General features: G+C 36.0%; 1 protein-coding gene and 1 long non-coding RNA gene across 4 annotated transcripts; both read right to left on the reverse strand.

The window, feature by feature from the left end:
- Positions 1-9,878, reverse strand: LOC147518838 (putative LRR receptor-like serine/threonine-protein kinase At1g53430). Its single transcript, XM_086590559.1, has 24 exons — positions 9,617-9,878; positions 8,452-8,625; positions 8,287-8,358; positions 7,990-8,058; positions 7,826-7,897; positions 7,670-7,741; positions 7,508-7,579; positions 7,363-7,434; positions 7,214-7,285; positions 7,065-7,136; positions 6,908-6,982; positions 5,976-6,047; positions 5,776-5,850; positions 5,637-5,696; positions 5,513-5,551; positions 5,374-5,423; positions 4,881-5,233; positions 4,512-4,707; positions 4,284-4,418; positions 3,234-3,352; positions 2,273-2,483; positions 1,910-2,147; positions 646-790; positions 1-541 (listed from the first exon to the last, which is right to left on the reverse strand). Exons 2-24 carry the CDS (start codon positions 8,535-8,537, stop codon positions 116-118), a joined length of 2,853 nt encoding a protein of 950 aa, XP_086446685.1. The 5' UTR covers positions 8,538-8,625; positions 9,617-9,878; the 3' UTR covers positions 1-115.
- Positions 9,879-16,074: 6,196 nt separating this feature from the next.
- On the reverse strand, positions 16,075-21,837 carry LOC147518839 (uncharacterized). 3 transcript variants are annotated; one of them, XR_015211897.1, is made up of 5 exons: positions 21,483-21,837; positions 20,075-20,150; positions 19,862-19,911; positions 18,163-19,059; positions 16,075-18,012 (listed from the first exon to the last, which is right to left on the reverse strand). It is a non-coding gene; the product is annotated as an uncharacterized LOC147518839 (long non-coding RNA). The 3 variants fall into 3 exon arrangements; XR_015211896.1 differs by having other exon boundaries at positions 18,163-19,911; XR_015211895.1 differs by having other exon boundaries at positions 18,163-20,150.
- Positions 21,838-22,211: the final 374 nt, after the last annotated feature.

The raw sequence follows: 22,211 nt of genomic DNA on the forward strand, positions 1-22,211 counted from the left end.
TAGGACAATTATTTATATTTTATTTGACTCCTTATCATCTGTGCTCAAATACAAGCAAAACCTGCAAAAACCTCAGAATTTCGTTCACTTTACTTCTATTTTCTATTTTCATTAATCAATCCACTTTAACATCATAGAGATCAGGCAGAAGCTTGCTTGTGCAGGAATCACTTTTAGTCTCTTCTTTGACTGGAACGGAGATTGAAGAATCAGCCCAAGGACCATCCATTGTTATTTCTTGTGTTTGACTGTCATGAGAATATAGTGAGCTCTGCGTTTGGCTATCCTGTGACAGTTTCTCAAAGGCCTTGAGTCTCAAATGGTCAGTCATTGAACCACGTACGACGAGTGGCGCTTGAACTGGACTATGACCTTCTAGCATGCTGACAACTGCAGACATCGCGGGCCTAAGAGTAGGAGATGGATTGCTGCATAAGAGACCTACGTTGAGCATCTTCATTGCTTCGTTCTTAGAGAAATTTGCTCCAAGACTTGGGTCAACCAGCTCAAGGAGATTTCCTTGTTCTTGCAAGACATAGGCCTGGTAAATAAGAAAGATTGTAATCATCTCGGGGTGCGTTTTCTGTTACAAAGAAACTTGTCATATGCAAAAGGATGAGGAAACCCAAACAGAATGCCCATTACCCAATCAAGAAGATACTCCTCCTTTGGTCTGAAATTTGAATTGCTTTGGCCGCTGACAATCTCTAATGCAACAATACCGAAACTGTAAACATCTGCCTTTTCAGTCAAGTAACCCCGCATTGCATATTCTGGAGCCATATATCCTCTACAAACATAACCATGGTGAACGTACTTACATGTTTTGTGCTTTATATACATACTTACATACATACATACATGTTTTGTGCTTTCAGTAAAACATACTTATATACATATATCTTATAACGTACATACATGTTTAGTGCTTTCAGTAAAACATAGAATCTAGTAAAATAGAAGCACTTCTAATATGATGAATAAAGCTCCACCATCCTAAACAACTAAGGCAATGCCGTTATTGGTGATTTTTGTAGGCTAGGGTCTTCTTTCCTTGTCTTTCTAATTCTTTTAGGATACTCCTAATAATGAAAACTCAAGAGCTTGATTCCAGTTTTTCTTATTATTTTTGTTTCTTTGTTTGTCTGTCTGTTGAAGTTAGATATAGCTTCGTCCTTGGTCTAGCTAACTGAAAGGGGCAACATATGTGAGCTCTTTGATCCCTTTGTGTACCAGCTGATTCACAGTACATCAAAATGAAGATCAACAAAAATTCTTAGATTAGACGTCTAATGCCTGGGCTTGATGCATAGCTAAGGGTTCACCCATGGTATTACAAAATAATGTCTTCTATCCAACAAAGCTTTCTACCAGTGTTATCAGACCCGGCCCGGCAGTTTGACCCGGTGAACTGGAAACCAAACCAGGTTGGGTCACTTAGTAGATCGTTTAAGCAATTGACCCAAGTTGGAGCCGGTTGACTCGTCCAAGACTCGAACCTTGAGTGCCCAAGAAAATGCCTAGAAGCTCTACCACCACACCCCAACAGCTTGTCTTGATAGTTTGTGATAACAGTATTCCAAATATAAACAAGATCTAGTATTAAAGTACCATTTTAATTGAGAAAAACATAACATGAATGGAATCAAACCTTGGTCTCTTGGGAAATGAACAGCCTCTAAGACCACCCAGCCACTAATAGACTTGTGATATTTATGTAAAAATTTAATAATATCATATCATCAACCCAAGCAATGACCCACTGGTTGAACCGGTGACCCAGTCCCTTTGCCGGGTCAGTGTCCGGGCTGGGTCTGATAACACTGCTTTCTACAGAATAGAAGTAGAAATATAGAGACGAGACTAAGAACAGATCACCTCTTAATGGGACAAAGGAAAATGGACTCACATTGTTCCAGCTATACGGGTACTGATATGAGTGTTCTCTTCATCATCAAGTTTAGCCAGACCAAAGTCAGAAATCTTAGCAGTAAGATCTTTATCAAGTAGCACGTTTGTCGCCTTCATGTCTCTGTGAACAATTTTTAGCCTCGATTCTTCATGAAGATAAGCTAAACCCCTTGCTATCCCAAGGCAAACCTTAAGTCTTGTGGGCCAATCTAGTTTAAGTCGCCCATCCTCAGGCCCTGAAATCAAGCCACATATATTTTTGTAGTGTTTAGGGCAAAACAAGTTGTTCTTGAACATACCAATATCTAAATCTGTTTTCAAAATCTAGATATGATAAAAAAACAAATGGTAAGCGGCTTACCAAAAAGTGCACGAGCAAGGCTATTATTCTCCATGTACTCGTAAATTAGTAATAGTTGGTTTCCTTCAATACAGCATCCAAAAAGCCTCACAAGATGTGGGTGTTGTAAAGCAGAAAGCATGCCTATCTCATTCACAAATTCGCGGTTGCCTTGCTTTGACTTGGAAGAAAGCTGCTTCACAGCAATTACTGAACCATCTGAGAGGACACCCTAAGATCACAAACAATTGATATCAAATCAAATCTGATCTCCATTCGTCTAATATGTATCTTATGTAGACAAATATTAATATTATTTGCATGGTTATTTTAGTTTGAGTTTTTTTTAGCCAGTGTGTTGGAGTATATGATACAGTGAGAAACACTGGATCATTACTTGATATGAGAATAAAATACTTGAGAATATCCCTACTCAACAGGATATAAGTCAAGAATAGAATGTGGGATTGTCCAGATTACTCTCTATTTAAACTTATATTGAGTTCATCATAAAAAAAAGAATTATGAATCATATTTTACTTCTTCTTGATCATCATTCATATATATTTCATGCCTTTCTATTTTTCTAGTCGGTGAAAGTCCGAATTCAGTTACAGTGAGATGAACTCTTCTCCATGAGAGTACATCATGAAAGATCAGCTCAGTTGAAGATTATAAGAGTGTATAAAAGACGATATATTGCACGGTTAATTGAAACTTCCGAATATTTTATTTGTAATAAATTCTGATGAAGCCACTATTCAATTTTCATCTTAAAGCCTTATAGAATGATTTCACATAATGCTATAGGAAAGAAAATATTCCTATTTATTCCTTTTCTTGTTCTATATAAGCTTTGAGTTGAACCCAAGACCAACATTCAAAGGCATTTCACTTCTAGGTTAAGCCAGGCACCACATTACATACAGCTTCCCTGTGACAATTGAGAAATAACATTTAAAAAATCCCAATCCATATTTACCTTGTAAACCGGTCCAAATCCTCCTTCACCTATTTTATTTGCAGGATCAAAGTTACCAGTTGCAGCTTTAATCTGTCTTAAAGTAAAGTAACCTGTTTGTAGTTCGAGGCCTCTGAGTTCTGAAATAAAACAAAGCCTTTGTTACAACAAAATACACTTGCTTGCTACCTTCCATATATAAGCTACACAATTTTACGTATACACATGTAAATGAACAGGTAATATATATGATGGTATGAAAGTTTCCATGCATGTAATCAAACTATTCTTCGTGATGAAATCAGTTAATGAGCAATATTTCACATGTAAGTGTACGCACTGAATGGGATATAGCCCATAAGCATACTTAAATTACATCTTGAGGTATTATCATTTGACAACAATTATTTCCTCTGGTCAGAAACATTTCTGGTCTCATACAAAACCACAAATTACTGCCCTGCAGTCAAAGAGACAAAGAAAGAGCATTTTCGTCTGGAGGAAGACTCAATTGAATTGGCTTCCAAGTGGATGCCAAAGCAATTGTCTGTGTTCACTTTGTTCAACTCACCTATAATGAGACGGATCAAATATTTCCCTTAGATTTCAAGCTGGATGGTAAAAGTGAAAGGGTGCTCTGAAGTGTTCCAATAATCATAACAGTAAACACACTAACATTATGGGTGTAGCAGAGATTAAAGACATTGACAGAGAAAAAAATGTCTAATAATCTACAAATTACTTGGGTTGGGGAGAGAGGGAAGGCAAGTTACTTTTCTTACACACATATCAGCACAAGGATTTCACACATATTGAAGACTTTTAAACGAAATAAAACTAAAAAGATATGGGGAAACCTAACCAAGCAGCCATTTTACAAAATATTGTCTATGTCACGTAATACTAAAAGAAGATCAAGGTACTCCTACTATCTCTTCTTTCACAAAAACCAAAAAAGAAAACAAAATAAAGGTTTTGAATTTTGGATACAGGAACTTATCCACTAAACTAACCCAAGAGAACCACACAACATGCACAGAAAAGCAAAAATTACATTTTTATTCATCTCACCTTTGTCCTCGAGATCTTTTCCTCCCAGGTAACCCAATTTCCAGAGGACTGCTAGAACCAATAAAACTGCCACAAATGAACTGACTACGATGCCCGCAATAGTCCCAGCAGATAGACCAGTACTAGGATCAAAGTCTACAAGGAGAGAGATATCATATTTTAAGCACAAGGAGGTCAATCAAGAAGGAGGAGAGAATGAATTGTCTGTAGCAACCAGGATTAACTTACTTGGTGTCACTGATATAGCCGATATAAGAGGTCCATATATATCACCCCGTGGAACAGCTATAGTCCCTTTTCCCGCCCAATACAAGTGAATTTCCAGAGTACTCCCAGTAACATTAGCGTTGTGTTCCATCACAAAGCTCTTACCAACACCCCCAGCTTCTTTAGCTATATTAAAATCCTTCCAAATTCTCTTACCCTGCAGGAAGTCAGAGCAAATTGATAAAAATATGTCACTGGGAAAATACTATTAATAACAGCAAGAACCATCTGATGTTTTATTGTTTTGCATGACTTGGGATGAATTAAAAAGTAAGAACGTAGGTAGAAGTTGAATTTAAGTTGATATTAGTAATACAATTGACCACTCACTTGGATATATATGTCAAATATTCGTCTCCCTGCAGTGTTGTTTCTCTTATCAAATGTGAACATTATTTCAGCAAAATGAAGCTTCACTTTATAAGGTCCCTGCCGTAAGCAGCGGCCATAGTACTTGAGTGAGAATGGAGCAATGCGGGCTGTTGAATACAGGTTTCCAGCTGAATTGTTTGTAGTTGGTTCTCTGAAGACAACTATGCCGTAGCCATAATCCCCTGTAGTACTACAAGCCCATTTGTCAGTATGGAAGAATGATGATGGACCCATCCCATCTAAGTCCGGCTCATACCGCTCTCCTTCGAAGGAAAGCCCTGAACCTCCGCAATCCACGAACAAGTTATAGTCTGCGACGACAATGATACAATATTTTATTCAAAAAAAGGAATTTTTACCAGGATCCCAAATTTCCTTTTTTACCAGGATCCCAGGTAAATCATAAGCCAAAGTTGTATCTGTATGGCGAATACCAAGTTCATGAACTTACATTTGGATTTTCCAGGACAGGGAAGGTCCTTCTTCAAGCACCAAGGAACTCTGCAAAATGAAAATTTTTGCTTGTTTATTTCTCTACGCTAAAGTCTTTTATGAATAGGAAATATGATTGGATGATCAGGGAAGCTTACGAGTTGGCTGGCTGGGCAGGAAAACTAGAAATTGCGTTCCTATTATAGCACAGAAAGAAGGTCATTTACACAAGAAACCCAACGTATTCTAAAATGAATGGAGCAATGAATATAAAGAACTAACAATCTATTTGCGAAACAGTTTGATTCAAATGTCCCAGTAAAATTGTTGTAGGATATGTCACTGCAAGACAAATTAGCCAACAAGTTAATTTAGGAATTTTTATATGGATATGCCACATGCTATTTACGAAAATACATACAAGTTGTCTCGGGTTCCCGATAGACGCGATATCCATGGGGATATTTGTCCAGTCAATGTGTTGTTTGTCAGAAACCTACATTCATAAACTTTATCACTCTAGCCAGTGATTGGAAAAGATAAAATGAAGGGTAATAAATAGAATTTTATTTCGAAAAACTCAAAACTTGATTATAGTCTATATAGATGCTATTTAATTACATTAATTGTAGCTTGGTTAACCGAGCAAGGGTTTCTGGAATAACACCAGTCAGTCTGTTGAAACTCAAGTCCCTACAAAAGAAAAGGAGGTTCTTAAGAAAACCAGAGTTGCATCTTGCTTAATATTTAAGTCCCCATCAGTGTCCTTAAGTGACTATAATGAAATGTATATCTAACGGCTTGACAAATGATTATCAAAGATAAACTGTAGTGACAATTGAGAATCCAACAAAGCATGTGAATTGAAATGTTCAGAAGATTCAAAGTAAATATAATACTACTTACCTGCAGACTTAGGGCTTTCAAAAAGATCATTACAGAAGGACTTGCACAGGAAATTATTCAGAAATGTTGATTACGGACTAAAATGGATATTAAGCATCTTTAGAAGTATGGAGCTGCATGGTTATTGTGAATATGCGAAGTGGCCTGGATCATGTGGAACTCAAGTTTGGCAAAAGATACAGGGTTTCAATTGAGTGGTTAAAGAAACTAAAATTGTACACTAGAACAACAATATTTGGCAAGTTGATATGTAACCTTTTGACTAGGTAACCATCCACAGAAAGTTGTTTTCTAATACAGTTGTGACAAGGGAGACAAAAGAAACACTGCTTGACTGAACCTTAGATCCTATGCATGGCTTGGAGCAGAATGGAATCAGCGGCTAGAATTCTAGGGGGCAAGCTAAAAAAGTAAAGTACCCTTGATTCCATCAGTTTATTGTCCAAGTCTGGTATCCTTATGATTGTTGTCAGTTATTTTGGCTTTACTTTCCCTTCATTTAATATCTATGGATCACTCATTTGAATGACATGAATCCATATAGTCAAAATCCATTAGCAGTAATAGAAAGGATATAAACAGAACAAATAAACATTGGGGAAAAACGAATAACAGAACTCAAACTAGCAAGACACAAAGAAACTTACAGTTTCTTGATGTTTAGCAATTTTTCTCCAATGTATGGAGGGATTGAGCCAGTAATTGAACAGCTTCTTAAAACCCTGCGCAAAAAGGTAAAGTTTAGTCCTTTGCGAGACTAATAGTAAGATTACACAAGAAGTATATATCCACAACTAAACTTACAATTCTTCCAGTTTTGTCAGCTCTTGCAGATCAGGAAAATTCATACTCGATACATTCAGGTCAGATATCCTCCTGAAACAAAATGGTTTGATCAAACAAAATGGTTAAAAAGATAATGAAAACTATCATACAGTGGCAAAAGGCCTTACAGTTCTTTTAGGTTTCTCAAGAGAGAAATGTTAGAAGGAATAGGACCCTCCATATTTGTTCCTTGCATATCTCTGCATTGGTCCAAATAATTGTTAGTAAATTCAAAACAAAAGTAAGAGATATTGAAAAAGGTCAGTTCAGTACTCACAGCGTTTTGAGTCTTGTCCATTCTCCAATGAAACCGGGTATTCTCCCAGTGATACCAGAACCCGCTATCCTACTGCAATTAGTAACCGAACTTCAGACATACATCACTTAAAATGGACTGCAACTTAATTTAGTAACCAACTTACAAGTCCGTTAAACTTTTTAGGTTGGCAAAAGTTTCCGGCAAATTTCCTGTGAAGTTGTTTCCAGAAAGAAGGCTGCACAAGTAACATAACAACGTCATGACTCACAACAGAAGTAGTACTAGTGATGGTTCATTCAACCAAAATAAGAAAAATATGTCTTACATTCTTCTCAGTGCACGCAAATTTCCAAGCTCTCGAGGAAGGGGTCCTGTAAGATTATTGTCTTGCAAGATCCTGCATATAATTTAAGTTGGGTTAGCAAAACTGACATTTTACGATATTACTCATTTTGGAATAATATACAGAGAAATATCTTACAGTTCTTGCAGAGTAGAGATACTGCCGATTTCTATTGGAATGGTTCCACCGATAAGGTTTCCTATCAAAGACCTGATAATGAAAATACTTATACTTTAGTAATATAGTACAGTTAAATAAATAAAATTACAACTCTAAGCTAGGAAGGTTTAAATAAAACTTACAAAGTGACGAGAGGAAGTGAAGCCCAATTTTTTGGAATAGTTCCATTCAGAAAGCTGCGAGTCAGGTTTCTGCACGAGAGAGCGAAAAATTAAATAAAGATCCAACTTCGCTTTCAAGTGTTTCTAGCGTCTTTTGGCAAAGATGATCACAATTCTCCATGCCATGAATGAATGTTACGTAGAGAGTGCGGTGTTACCAGTTGGGCCATATACAGTAAGGCCCATGAAACTTGTGTCTTTTATTGGGTCTGGGCCTGTTTTAATTTAGTCCATAATTGGAAAAATGGACTGGCTTACATTTCAGTCAAAAAAGGAAGGTTGGCGAAGTCATCCGGTAATTCTCCCTCTAAGCTCAATCTCTTGAGCTGACTGAAATTGAAACAAAAAACACCAACTGTTAAACTTGTAAAACGCTGTAGAATCATTTGAAAAATATTTGTGTAAATTAAGAAAATTGCATACATGTTTGTGACATGGCAAATGGTGGAGGCGTTGAAAGTACAAACACAGGCGACACCACTTGAGGGGCCATCATTTGGTGTGGTCATATTTAAACCTTGACCTGTTACGCACGAATTTGAGTTCACATTCCACTGTATGATTCCCAATTTTTGGATATTCGTCCAAGCGTTTGTACTGTTATCACCGAAGTAAGTTGACACTGAAATTACTAATTACGAAATAAAAAATAAAAAATTTAAAAATAAAAATTAATAATGCAATGATTTAGTTAGTGGTTGACACTTGACACATGTATGAATGTTAGAATGTATGATCTTTAATTAATGAAATAGACTGGACTGAGATTCTGAGAATAGTATAATAATATGATATTTGTGAGCCTCGTTAGTCGTTATCCTTGTAGAATTATTCTTGCTTATACTTTTCTTATGTTTATTTGACAAGAAACATACAAGTTACGTCAACTCTTTTCTTTAAAATATCAATTTAATTATATTGTTCTAAGACAACTTCAAGGTGTTTCTTGACTTTCTCCACGCTATCGTTTTCGGTAAGCCTTGCTAGTTGTTATATTAATACAGTCTTTATTAAATCGATTTCGACCAGACGACAACAACACTTTTATTTCGTAAAACGATTCTTCGAAACGTGTACAAAATTTTTCAAATTTCATTGCATCTGCTAAGTGGCTAGATAACAATATATATTTGATTTTGTTGATAACCGAGTAAATTGACATTGCAATTTATAACATGAAAACACAAAAACAATTTATAAATCCATTTCATGACACAAAACGGAAAAAAGGAAAATCAGCACGTATGTGAACATGCTCCAAAAATGTATTATAATTCTTCAGTGACCAAATTACTGGCTTTAAGTTCATAATAATAAGAAACAAAAACTTGAATATAATCGGCCCACAGATAATTCTATGTTGCTTTTGGGTAACATGGCATATTCATTTTCTTATTGTTGGAAATGCATATACAAGTTTTCAAGGAGCAAGTAAACGGAATTTCGAAGCTAGCAAGTCAAAATAGATGCAAGCTAGAGCAAAGGCAAACAAAGTTAAATTGAATGTATAATTTCGCAAAACAACCGAACGAAATGGCCGAGTGAAAACGTAATGAATTTCAAATTAATAGATAAACATAAAACTCACATTCATCATCTGGTATAACTTGAGCACCAGATCTGAATTCTCCAATGAAAGTCAGAACAACGAATAGAAAAATAAGAGTCGTATAAACACTCTTCTCTGAGATTGCAAGAAAGTTTAACTCCATCAACCTTCAGAACTCCAAGTTTTCACCAAAAATCATACATGTAAGAAGTTGAAATGGACGACAGAAACTAAGTCACAAAGAAAGAATGAAGAAGGCTTTGGGTGTGGGTGAGAGAGAGAGATAGAGATTGATATGCTTACGATATAATCTAGAATCCAAATATCAAATATTTAAGCACACGATGTTGATTTGTCATGCGGGAAAGTTAAAACAAAACAAAAAAAATCCATTTGTACATGAATATTTTTGCCCACAATTCTAAACCCCATAATGCTCAAAACCACCGACACGTGTGTAATAAAGGTTAACGAAGACTATATAGGGTTAAGTAGTATTACCCCCACTAGATGAGTCAATTAGGATCCCCCCGCACACATAGTCAATTTGGTTTCACTGTTAACTTTTAAATCAAATGGTTGAAAATGACATAATTGTCCCCACCTAATTAAAATTGAACATTTGTTTTTGAAAATAATGAGGACATTTATATAATTTTCAATTGTTTGACTTGAAATTTAACGGTCAATCCAAATTGACCGTGTATTTAGAGAGAGGCCCTAATTGGCCATCTAGTGGAGAAAAAATCCTAATTGGCTCCTCTAATATGAGGTAATACTAGTTAACCCGACTATATATATAGAGATAGAGAATTCAACTCTTATTCTAACTTAAATGTGACACTGACACTGATGTGAATCCATTTGGACTTATATTATATAAGGTGTGTGATTTTTTCTATTTTTTTTTTTTTTGGTAAAGTAGGTTTTGTGTTTGGATTTGAGGTTGTGCACTATTATTGGGTGTGAGGTGTAGAAGATATGGACCTTGGTGAATGTCGGAAATGAGATTGAGAGAATAAATTTTCTTATGGCTGGTGAAGAAATGGGCATTTAACAAAATGTAAAGTTACAAAAAGAAAAATATCAAATTAGATTCAATCATGTGAAAATTAATATGAACAATTAATATGAACGGACTAAGCCCCCTCTGCTGCTACTGTTGCTGTGTTGCACAAGATTTTCCACGTCAAGACTGCTGTATTTGAATAGACGTAATTATTGCCAGTCAATTGAACAAACAATTCTTTCAGAGAATAATAATTCTCTCTGATAATATGTGGTCTATAAGTTACTAGTATATGCGTGTCACGCTTTTATTTGAATTAGATAGATTAGTTGGACCCGTAAGTATTTAGGAGAGAGAAAAGGAAATGTGAACATATTTGGCACGACTAATCGGCTGGCTCCCACGCTGGCACGCCGCATTAGTATAGAAGATGACGTAATTCTTGCTAGTCTTGGGCAGTAGGGGTGGGCAATGGGCCGGGTCGGGCTAGTCCGATTCTAAACATTTAAAGCCTTTCAGTTATTAGGGCCGGCCCTAATAACTGAAAGGCTTTAAATCCCCATAGGGCCGGGTCATAAGTCTAAATTTTAAGCTCTGACCCTACCCTAAGCCTTCTTTAACAATTTAGGGCCGGGCCTATATATTTTCTTTTTTTTACTGCATCAGTTTTAAAACTCATTTATATTACAAAAAAAAATTCAAAGATTTGCAAACTCAAAGTCCCACCACTTTGAAATTTGAATAACAACCAATCTAGTAATAATTCTTGATAAGTCCAACAATTTAAAATCGATATCCACAATCTAATAAACTCAAGTACATAGAGACTCATATTTATATTTCAAAATTACAGTTAAAATGCACAAGACACATTTTGGAATGAGCTTTCACCGACATAAATCCGTTATTTCTTGTACTCAAATCTCACTAAAATTACATTTAACATTGAAGAATACAAAGACAAATAAGAGTATGGAATGAGTTTTCTTGACGTCGACCTATTTTTTCATTAAAAATTTGGTCCGCTCATTATTGTTGTTGGCACTTTAGGTTAGGCGAGGAGTTGTGAGGTGTGCGTGAGTTGTAAGATAAAACAATTAGGTTTTACAAGTTTTTATGATATAAAGACAAGTTATTAGAAGTACCCATATGGTAAGTGATAAATTACAAAGGGCAAAATTATTTTAATTGAAAATATGTAATGCTGAGTTGGATAGTTTTAGTTGTGTATTTTATAGTGAAATTATAACTAGGGCTTTGGTTAGGGTCGGACTATGTTTGAGAACTTTAGTCTGACCTGCCTTAGAAAGCGCATTAGGGCGGGTCGGCCCTGCCCTAAACTCTGTGAGGGCTTTAGTTGTGAGGGCTTTATAGGGCTTAGGGTCGGGTCGGTCAGGGCTGGGTTAGGGTCGTTAGGGCCAAATTCCCACTCCTATTGGGCAGTGTATGATTGCCACATGAACAATCATAGTTTTTTTTTTTTTTTTTTTGGCCCAACCACAGTTAGTAATTTGGCAAATGCGAATTTGTCGTTTAATTCGGAAAACAATTAACAATTAATAAGACTGTACTTTTGGATTATTCGCAGATTTTTTAAAGTCCCAATAATTCTTGAATAATAAGCCAAAATAATGGGCCCATATTAATTAAAATACCTAAAAAAACATGATTATTATAATATAGAAAGATAAAATTTTGAGACTTGAATGAATACTTGGAAAAAGAAAAACTTAATAGTGCATGGGAAAGTGAAATCTTGGTAATATTTGGTATTAATGACTTACTATTTGCATTTAGAGAAGACCTATTAATAGAAATAAAATTAGTTTATTTTATTCTTCATTTAAGATTGAAAAACAAGTTACACTTGGAGATGAAAATATACTCATAAGAATAAATCACCCGATGGTGAAGCGGGAGCGAGAGCAAGAGCAGAAGCAGAAGCATTAAAGCACCCGAGTAGAGAGGCTCTATGTTTAAGAGCGCCCTCGAGAGTGGCTATATATACACATACATTCCCAAAATCCCCTATACACAAACTTTCATTAAATATTGCAAATCTACTATTTATATACTAAAGTAGAGATTTTTCTCCCTCTTAAGTGGAACACTATTACGAGAGATATCATTTTCTCTCTCCTAGGTGGCTTTCTCTCATAAGAGTCCATCAATTGCAAACTGCTTAAAGGGCAAATAATATTGTTATAGCCCGATTTTTTAAACAATTACAAAGTGAATATTTGAAATATAAATATCTCAAACATCGCTATGCTCAATTGTCTAAAAACCCAGGCTATGACGGGGGGATACAACAAATGCCAAAACCGAAAACCCACATCATAAAAGAATCAACTTAACAACAATAATCTCCAAAATTTCTCAACCATCACTTTATTAAAAGACTATTTTCCATCCCAATAAAATATCAAACAAACTCTAAGAATAAAAGTCTTCAACATCGTATTCTCATGTCATATGAATATGAAACTACGTTATTACATACTTCCAAAAAGAATCGGACCTAATGAAAGAATAAACAGACTGCTCGAGGAAAGAAGCCAAATCAAATGTCGTGGTTCCACTGCCTTCCACCTATGTTCCCAAGAACACACCGACGTTGCCAAAACAAAGTAAACATGGGTCATCAAAATGGAATTTGCTGGTATGAGTAGACTAACAACATAAAAACATTTCCAAACTTTAATTATCCAAACCACACTTTATATGCACCCATAACTTAATCATTCTCAGCTTGGAAGACAGGTAGTTCCGTCATTTCAACCAGCATAATTTTTTCCCAAGTAAGACTTCCATTCTATTAACTCATCTTAATAACTTAGAAATTGAATTAAATCTTACCGATATCCACTTCTGTATAAGGGTACGTAGGACAGTGTCCCTGCACAAAATATTATTAAGTCCTACCCTCCTGTAAACGGAAGTTAGAAATTTTAAATAACATATGTAAATATCCTTTAAGTATTCAAATGCAAGTCCAAGCACACCTGCACAATCAAATCAATTTCTCTTATTAATTAATCGGTTACTTTTCTTATACACCCACCCTTTAGTACCTATGTACCTTAGGTCATTCCCGCCACATTTAATGAATACCTGGGTCATTCATGACACAGTTAATGAATACCCAGTTATAACGCTAACGGGCCATTTATGACACATTTAATAAATGCCCACCTATCACATGACATCTGCAGTCATAAAATCTCATTTCCAAAACTTGAGGCGTGGAGAGATTCTAAAATGGTGTGGTAAATTTGTGTACGCATTATTGAACTTTATTGCATATATTATTTCAGATAATGGAGGAGTATCTTGTTTCTTGTATTATTGTTTACGCGTTATTAATATATTGATGTCTAAGTGTCATAGCGTCATATATCATAACAGAATTATAATAAGAATGAAATTTCACATAGTAGTTAATACACGTACACACGTGTATTAACTACATGTGTTAACTACACATGTGTACGTCATATATAAAGTCTTAGCCTAAAGCCAATCACGCTTATAGCCCTAGACCTATCCCAATAGACCTAATAATTTGCCAAGTTAAAGGTCAAACTTTGTCAACTAGTCAAAGTCAACCCTGGTCAACGGTCAAAGTCAACCTACCAAGGGTCAACAGCAGTCAACCAGCCAGGTCAACCAGTCCTAAACTCATCTAACCAAAAACCCAAAGACTAAGGCCCAAAGGGTTTAGTCTTTCCCAGGCCCAATCTAAAATAACTTAAGCCCACAAATGAAATAGAAAAAATAAAACACTCAAGCCCACATAAACTAATTTCAGCCCAAGCCCAACAACAAAAGAATTTCGTTGGTCATCTTCTTCCTCACCTTACCAGCGCCTCCACCACCACAGTAGCCCCACAACCACCACTCGCCACCACTATTTAACCCATCGGTTTTCATCCCTACCAAAAACCCAAACTACCTATACCACAAAATCGCGATTCCCTCCCTTCTCAAAAATTGCGTTTTGGCGGCCATTAATGCTCCTGTCAAGATTCACAACACTCAAATACAATTCAACTCACACCGAAACCACTCGGTTTCAATCCCCAATCAAAACCCAACACTATTGTACCATCTACTTGATTTTCCCCACTCCTCAAAATCGCGTTTTGGCGGCCATTAATGCTCGTTCAGAGCTTCAACAGTTCTCAAACGAACAACCCTCGAAAAACACCCAACCGCACGACATAATCCACAACCCATATGATCATCCCAACACTTCAACAGTCTAACAAAACCCAACTCTCAATCTATTAACCAGAGACAATTTCGAACCAGTGAAAAACAGTAGTTAAACCATAAAATTTTAAATATATAATCGACCATATGAACACAATATGTATTTTCCAATTCCGCCACATACAGAGTGAGCAAAAAAAACAGAAACTTAAAATGAGCAGTAAAGCAGAAAACTGATATCTTTATAACTTTGTTAGTTGACCCAAAAACAGGTCGTAAGAGTAATAAGAGTAAGAAATTTCATGTTCAGTGAAGTGAAAGATGTATTCTCTACTCACCCGTAGTACGCTCCGACTATCAGCTAGCTATCAGAAAAAATCTTCCTTTTCCTCTCTCAGTAAAACTTTTTTTTTCTGTATAAAACTCTCTGTGTTTTTAAAAACTTCGTGTGAACTCCTTTTTGTTTTGAAAACCCCTCGAAAACAAGGATGAAGGTTTATATTTTTACCTACGGGTTTCCTATCCTTAACTAATATCTATCCTATTTTTGTTTTATCTATTATTATTATTATTACTAGTAAACGGGCACGTGCGTTGCACGTGCTAGGAAAGAAAATTAGAGTGGAAAAAATTAGAATGTACCTCACCACAGAACTCCTTTTTGTTTTGAAAACCCCTCGAAAACAAGGATGAAGGTTTATATTTTTACCTACGGGTTTCCTATCCTTAACTAATATCTATCCTATTTTTGTTTTATCTATTATTATTATTATTACTAGTAAACGGGCACGTGCGTTGCACGTGCTAGGAAAGAAAATTAGAGTGGAAAAAATTAGAATGTACCTCACCACAAACAATAATCATCCTCATCAGGGAATAAAATAAACATACTCAGGTGAAATTGTATTCTGTAATGCATATAAGAGTACCAATCTGGTAAAGATATAAGTATCTTTGATAATATAATGATCCAATGGAATTATCTCCCCTCAATCTGTTTGCGGATGTAGTCACGATTCAATAAAAATTCATCAGTTGAATGATAAAAACTCTAATTCTCTAGTCTCAATTATGTCTATATTGTGATACACGACAATAAAGGTATCAAATCCTATAATACATGCCATACTTTTCGAGAGACGCATTTCCTAATACATGTTCAAATCATATAATAACAGAGACTCTCCTATTCTGTACTTTTTTCTTTTTGGAAAGGTACTAAGGTGGATTTTTAATAAGGTTTTGCAGTTCACTCTATCTCATGTTGAAGAGGTCTTTGTATTATCGAAGAATGTACACCCATTTTATTTTCTACCTATAGACCAACTCATCAGTCCGGCTAAACTTCCATCCCATTATATGTTTCATAATAATAAAGTTCTTGATTCCAAAACTTTATTGGTCTTACTTTTAGCTAAAAATGGTAAAACAAAACAACTAAGACAATATCCACCAGCAACCATCTCCATGGTTAATGGGTCAAAATCTATTATGCCACTTTCACCACAATTACCTTTCATCTATTTACAACATTTTTTACATTATCAAAACTTAGCAATTAAGCATGCAAACTATAGAATTTTCACCTGCTACCTATAGGGAATTTACAGTTTACAATCATATTATTAAAAAACAATGGTACCCCGCCACCAATACAGCTCACAACACACTTATATACACACAGACAACCAATAGGAACACCACTACCTATACAACAAAAGCAAAAGATAACGTAATACACTTTGTCGTACTATGCGAGGTTATTTTGTTGTGTGTATACGGCACGAATAAAATCTATAAACATTGAATCCATCTCTGAGCAAGAATGAAAAGTATACGGACAAATAAATCCGATTAAATGATGAACTTTTAAGTTCCATGGAAAAGAGAAAGTTGTTATCTTAATGAATCATGAATATGTGATGTCATATTGAATCGGACAGAGCAAGTTTGTTTGGATAACTTCCACAATATTGTGTTGACCCAAACATAATGATGCAAAAAAATAGACTGTATTTCCGTTTTTCGAAACTCTAAAACAAACAACAGTACCATGCCACTTCCAATACAGTTGAGTAGATGATATAAAGCAAACCAAACCACACATGCATCACTGTTTCCAGTGCTGTTTTACTCAACTACTTGTATCTGTGGATCTACTCAACTGAAGTCTGGACGACAATGTCCAATCTCCTGCAAACTCATAAAAACTAACAGTCTAGCACAATAGGGTACCAACTGGGATTCACATGTATATTCTCGTACAACTCATAATATAGTTGTATCCTTGACAGCAGCATAATCTAAGTATACCCTAGCTCTTCCAGCAATGGTAGTCATGCAAAAAAAATATGATTCCAAGTCCCAACTTTATCACAGTGAAGGCAAACAAATGCCAACAAAATATTTGTTGAGCACATTCAAATCTTCAACTTCCTAGCAACCAAGGGAAGACAAATCAATACTGCTGCAATAATGACACAGACCTGATGCATTCATACGCCTAAACAAAATACCTGATTCTTTGATTGGGCTAGAGTCTAAAATGGTTTTTTCACCAAACTTTGCTTCTTTGAGTTGGAGGGCTTTGGGTTGTTCTGCTGGTACAGGTGCTGCTTCAGTCCCATCTATTTCGTCCTGCGAAGAATTACACCTTGTGATAACATCATTTGATGGAAACTGATCATCCAGTTATTCCTGTATTTTCTGAGAAGCTTCTTTATGAAGGAGCGTGTTCAGCTCTTGAGGAAATACAGGTGGCGCTTTAGTATAATCTGTTTCATTCTGGAGGGTCTTATGCGCTTGCAATGATTTTGTTGTACCACCGAGGAACTTCTCTTATTCCGGCGGCTCTCTGTAGTTTGGTGCAGGTCTTCACTACTGACCCAAATGCCTCATCCATGGGTTCATTTGTCAGGTAGTCAGGCTAGCATGGATTCATAATGCAAAGTCGGAAGTGTGTAAAGCCAGGGCTGTTTTGCACCACTGTAGCAACAGCAAGATTACTCATCTGCCTGCATAAGTATAGGACATAGCGAAGGCTACGGAAGCCACGAGATACAGCAATAAATCCTGCCTCGGTCACTCCACGACCACCCCCAAGGACAACATCTTAATCAAAGGGGTATGCTGGGAAGACGCGGAGCTCCTCAAGCAAATGACAGCTAGAACCAACAGCCTCAAGCCCTTTGTCTTCCACAGTGTCTATTACCTGTTTCAAAAAATAGGTTTAAAAATTGCATGCTGCACACATATAAATGACTTCATTGAACCAGTCTCTCGTTAATCAGTGAAACACTTTGACTAAAACCACTAATTATTATTGTATATGACAATAGGGTATGGTGTATTTTGTTCCTACCATCTGTGTTGAAACTCAACTTATTTTTCCTTTTTGTTTGAGAAGACCTTGTGACTTTGGAGAACAGTGCCATCTGAAGAACAGTAGAAACATATTTTGTACTTAAAGGCTTCAGGTTAGTTGGGTCTGAGACAACAATCAATTATCAAATAAGACTATAACAGTATACCACCGCTCATATGTTATGGCAGTAAATTCTTAAGATGTATTTTCTCAATGGAAGATGAAAAGGAAATAAAAATGGGGTAAATGTACAATAGAAAGGAGCGTGCCTGTTTATGAAGAAGGATTGCCTGCAAATTGGAAACAAAGACTAACAAATTAGGAATTTAGTGAATTAGCGAAATCACTGAATGCACCTAAAAATATCTTATGATCAAAATACAAATGTACTGCTCTTCTGTTTTTAGGCTTGGATTCTAGATTCTTGCAGTGATTAATAGGAGCTAACGTCAAAAACATCTGCTGAAATCAGTGGACATCTATAATGAGTAAGCTCCCCCTGGAGCTTAGCCGGGCCGTCCTGCAACGAACCAAGTGGCGTCACTATTTGACCAACCTGGAACAAAACGCTTAGGGTATTTGGAGATTAACTTCAGTGATGTCCATATTTGATCCTTTTTTAAACTTACTTCCATTCTATCATTATCGCATTGATAATATTCTGGATCAGGGATGTCAAACGGCCAAATTTCTTGGTTTTTCTTGTGATTAAGCGTGATTTTTTATGCGAAATGTGCTTCAGTGATAACAGATTTACCTACAGCTGTTGAGGATGTGTCTGTTCCATAGACTTCAAAGTCTCTTGGCGAGTCATAATCAAAGTCCTTGGAAGAGCTGAACGCTGATCCATTTCCACAGTCAACTTTCCATCTCTCTGGCACTGGTGTCAGTACTCTGTCATTGAAATTCGCAGACTCCTTAAAGAGCTGGGCAAAGTGAGGCTTGCAGTACAGAAACCCGTTTCCTAGAGAGTTTTATTGGTTCCCTGGGCTCAACTCCTATTTTATGTTTGGCTTATACTACTGTATACAGATCACAACAACAAAAACAGCAAAAAACATAACATTCTCTGTATAGAGTTCAGATATGGTTATTTGCAGGGTTTCCTGCTCAAAGTAAAATATAGTTTCTCTACATTAGCTGGAGCACAGGAGAGCTATGGAATACATAACAATTATATCATTTCCCTTAATCTTCGAAAACCAGTCAAACTAATAATATCAAATTAATGATTTAGCAACAGTCCAACACCATATTCATTAAAAATTATATACTGGCGATTAAACCAATAGCGGAGGAGATGATACAATAGAATATAGATTACCAAAACGAACAACCCCAGTTAATTTTTTTTTTATCAAGCTAGAACATTAGGTAGAACATCTAGCACAGAAGTCATGTTCGACATATAGCCAAAACTTTATTGAAGCAAAAAATAGCCAAAAGTAGGAGGTAGGTTCTACGCACTTTTTATCGGCCTATATATCATAGATGCAGTTATAGCTCTTTTAGTAAAATCGAAGTATATATATATAATATATGGATATTGTCCCCACTGATTTCGATGAAAAGGATGAAGCATTCTAGCATTCCATCTTTGCATGAGCTTCCTTAGTCATGCAACATTGAAATATCACCATTTGAAAGTGGATTTCATAATTGAAAAAAAAAAACCTTCAAAGTGTTAAAACTCAACCTGATGAGTCGTATTGAAGGTCCTTCTTCGAGCTATAGCCACTTTGACCTCTAGAGGTAAACACATACAAACAAAATGATAAATATATGTACACATAAAATTAAATATGGAGAAGATGGCCAAATTAAGCAAGAATGGAAATTAGGGAGGAACTTATAGTGAAATGACATTGGACTTATGGAGAATCTACACTGGAATACAAATGTACATTACATGACTGGAGAACGTCTTTGTAGACAACATTTCTTGTAAATGCGCCTTCGAAACCACTTAAGACTCCTTTCTACACCTGAAAGGGCAAAGTAGAAAAAAAAAATCAGAGAATTAACATAGAATAAATTAAACATCAAATGAAACAACAAATCAAAGAACTGATACTACAGAGGGGAAAAGCCGGTTTTTTTTTTTAAACCACTTTCAATAGCATGAATTCAGACTACTAATTGATCCAGAAATCTAGAAATTTTGGAAAGGAAAAATATAAAGTTGATTTGCGACTTACGGTTGGAACCCTTGATCTAGATAACCAGAGCAATCGAATCTTTCAATCTTCAAGAACTTCTCGCAAGTTTATTGGGAAGAATCGAAGAAACTGGATGGAAATTGTGATTTGAGTATTTGGGAATACGGAGGAGACGCACTGTTTGGATTAGCAAAAAATTGTTGTACATAAAATGACCAACATACGCGGCCCGTCTGATTTGAACTCTCAAACTTAACGGCTTTTAATTGGGAATATCAAGAACGGAGAGAAGAAACCGATGAAAATGGTGATTTGGGAAAATGAAAACAGGGGTTTAAATTTATGTTTTTAGTTGGTTGGCAAAGTGTTTGTATCTACTACTATTCCTAAAATAACCTTATCATTGAATCAATTCCCCAACACATAATCAGCCTAAAAGAAGCATTGCACGTTAGGATGGTTAGATGGTGTTATAAAGAAATGTGGCCAATAGAACTTGTCTATATACAACTCTTCGGAAACAAAGACCTGTGTTAATTCATAGGTGAAGGAGGGGTGGTAGACGGCTGAGGTTTTGCGCTTTAAGGATTTACATCAGCTAAAAATTGGAATGGAATCCAATACTCACCCCTACTTTGTGTACGTACAAATGACACACCACATAACCAGCTGCAATCAATTACCAGTCTGCAGGCTGGACTTGGTATACTCTGGTTCCATGATAGAAACATACTTTTATTATATTTTTCAAAACATAAGAAATGTTTCACTCATTGAAAATTCTATCTACAAAAGAAGGTCAACAAGCATATACTAAAGTAGCGCTCACTGACACCTGCTTCTACGTAAGGTTCCGGCCAAAGTCCAAACGGATTCTTTTTGTCAAAAAATAAGCATGGTCAAATTAAAACCTGCTGTTGGGGGATAAAGGATAGATGCTTTACATTATGGGCAATTTTTTAATAACGTGCAGACAATCTAATGCTCTGATTCTAAAGGAGAGCGCCATTTTTACTATGGTCCAAAATAATAGTGCATGTTGAGTGGATGTGGGAATCATCATATAGTTCAACCCCCTCCCCCCTCCCCCACCCTAAAGACCCTGTCAAGTGATAATATACGAGCTCTTCTTCTATTTGTATTGGTGTTGGATAGTACCTCTGAAATGGCAAAGTTTCAAAGATTTGCATATGTGTAGGTCTTTCCATTACAATATAGGGCAGCTGTTTGGGATGAAAGCATGTAATCACTGTAAAGAACGGCAAGAAATGCTGAGCCAACAGTGTGCTGCAGAGCATTCCATTGATTGACCCATATCATACCACCTGCAAGTTGGTAAGAATCTGGAGGTGCTGAGAACAATGTTGTACAGATTCCTCCTAATCATTATTGGTTTATATGTAAAAATAGTTCTAAGCTCAATAGCCAATAACAAACTACGAATGGACAGGTTAGCTGGATTATAACCTGACGAAATTTCCTTAATAAATGAATTGGTCTATGTTTGGACATGTAAAAGATTACCACCGCTCATGCGGGCTGAGGCTAGGGGAATCTGGTAGAAGGTGCACATGAGAGCCTCACCGTTCTTCTGACATTTGGAGTCCGATGCTATCGAAGATCTGAAATCTCTTTTCCACCAAAGAAACTTACCCCGACAAGAGAACCTGCTCCAAAATTGCAGATTTATGTGATTGTTACAGCTTATTCCTTGAAATAATTATCAACACCTCGCAACAACTCTCTCTTTTATAAGGTGAGGTATTCTTTTTTGTTTTTAACCGTTTTTATAGTTAATTATTTTTACAAATATGTTTAAATTGCTAAGAGTCTTATCAGTAGGTGTAGAGATTTAATGTTCCTTTATAACACATTACTTGAATATCT

Source organism: Coptis chinensis, chromosome 2, assembly GCF_015680905.1.
Source record: "Coptis chinensis isolate HL-2020 chromosome 2, ASM1568090v1, whole genome shotgun sequence".
In the NCBI taxonomy this organism is placed as follows: Eukaryota; Viridiplantae; Streptophyta; class Magnoliopsida; order Ranunculales; family Ranunculaceae; genus Coptis; species Coptis chinensis.